Source organism: Plasmodium reichenowi, chromosome 10 (genome assembly GCF_001601855.1).
Source record: "Plasmodium reichenowi strain SY57 chromosome 10, whole genome shotgun sequence".
In the NCBI taxonomy this organism is placed as follows: Eukaryota; Apicomplexa; class Aconoidasida; order Haemosporida; family Plasmodiidae; genus Plasmodium; species Plasmodium reichenowi.
Genome location: NC_033655.1, coordinates 192,894 through 193,465, shown reverse-complemented (window position 1 = coordinate 193,465; position 572 = coordinate 192,894). Strand labels below are relative to the sequence as shown.

At 19.8% G+C, this 572-nt stretch overlaps 1 protein-coding gene across 1 annotated transcript in view; it reads left to right on the top strand.

Annotated features, from left to right (window-relative positions):
* Window positions 1-572, top strand: part of PRSY57_1005100 (DnaJ protein, putative) — a gene marked incomplete at both ends in the record, with an annotated part of 2,156 nt that continues 1,584 nt past the window's right edge. Inside the window, one exon of the mRNA XM_020114841.1 lies at window positions 1-521. Within this exon, the coding sequence (XP_019970388.1) occupies window positions 1-521 (521 nt within the window).

Genomic DNA, 572 nt, shown 5'->3' with positions numbered 1-572 from the left:
AAGAAAACACAACGTTTGAGTAACAAGTATATCTTTCTATGTTGTTATAAATTGAGGAATATGTTTTTATGGAATAAAGAGAAAGTAAAAATATATGATAATATAATTAGAAAGGTTGAAGACTCTAGTATAATTTCTTATCCTCTTAATAAGAATTATATAGATTTTTTTTATATTTCTTATAAACTTAATAATTTAATAAAGAGAACAAAGAAGAATTTAGAATTAAATGATGATGTTTTAAATACCAAAATGTTACTTGAAAAATGTTTGAATTTGTATTATTTATTATTATCAAATATTAAATTAAACAAAGCACATTTTTTTAAAATAAGAATAATAGAATATAGTGAGTATAACATAAGGTCTTTATTAAATAACAAGGTCTTAAAAATAATAGACCATAACATGTTACCATATAATATAAGGATAGCAAAGGAAGAGTCTGTAGAAAATTTGTTTAAGCAGATAAATGAGGATACATCTCTTTATTTAAAGAAGGTAAACAATGTAAAAATGAGGTAAGGAAATAATAAAAAAAAAAATATATACATATATATATATATATATAT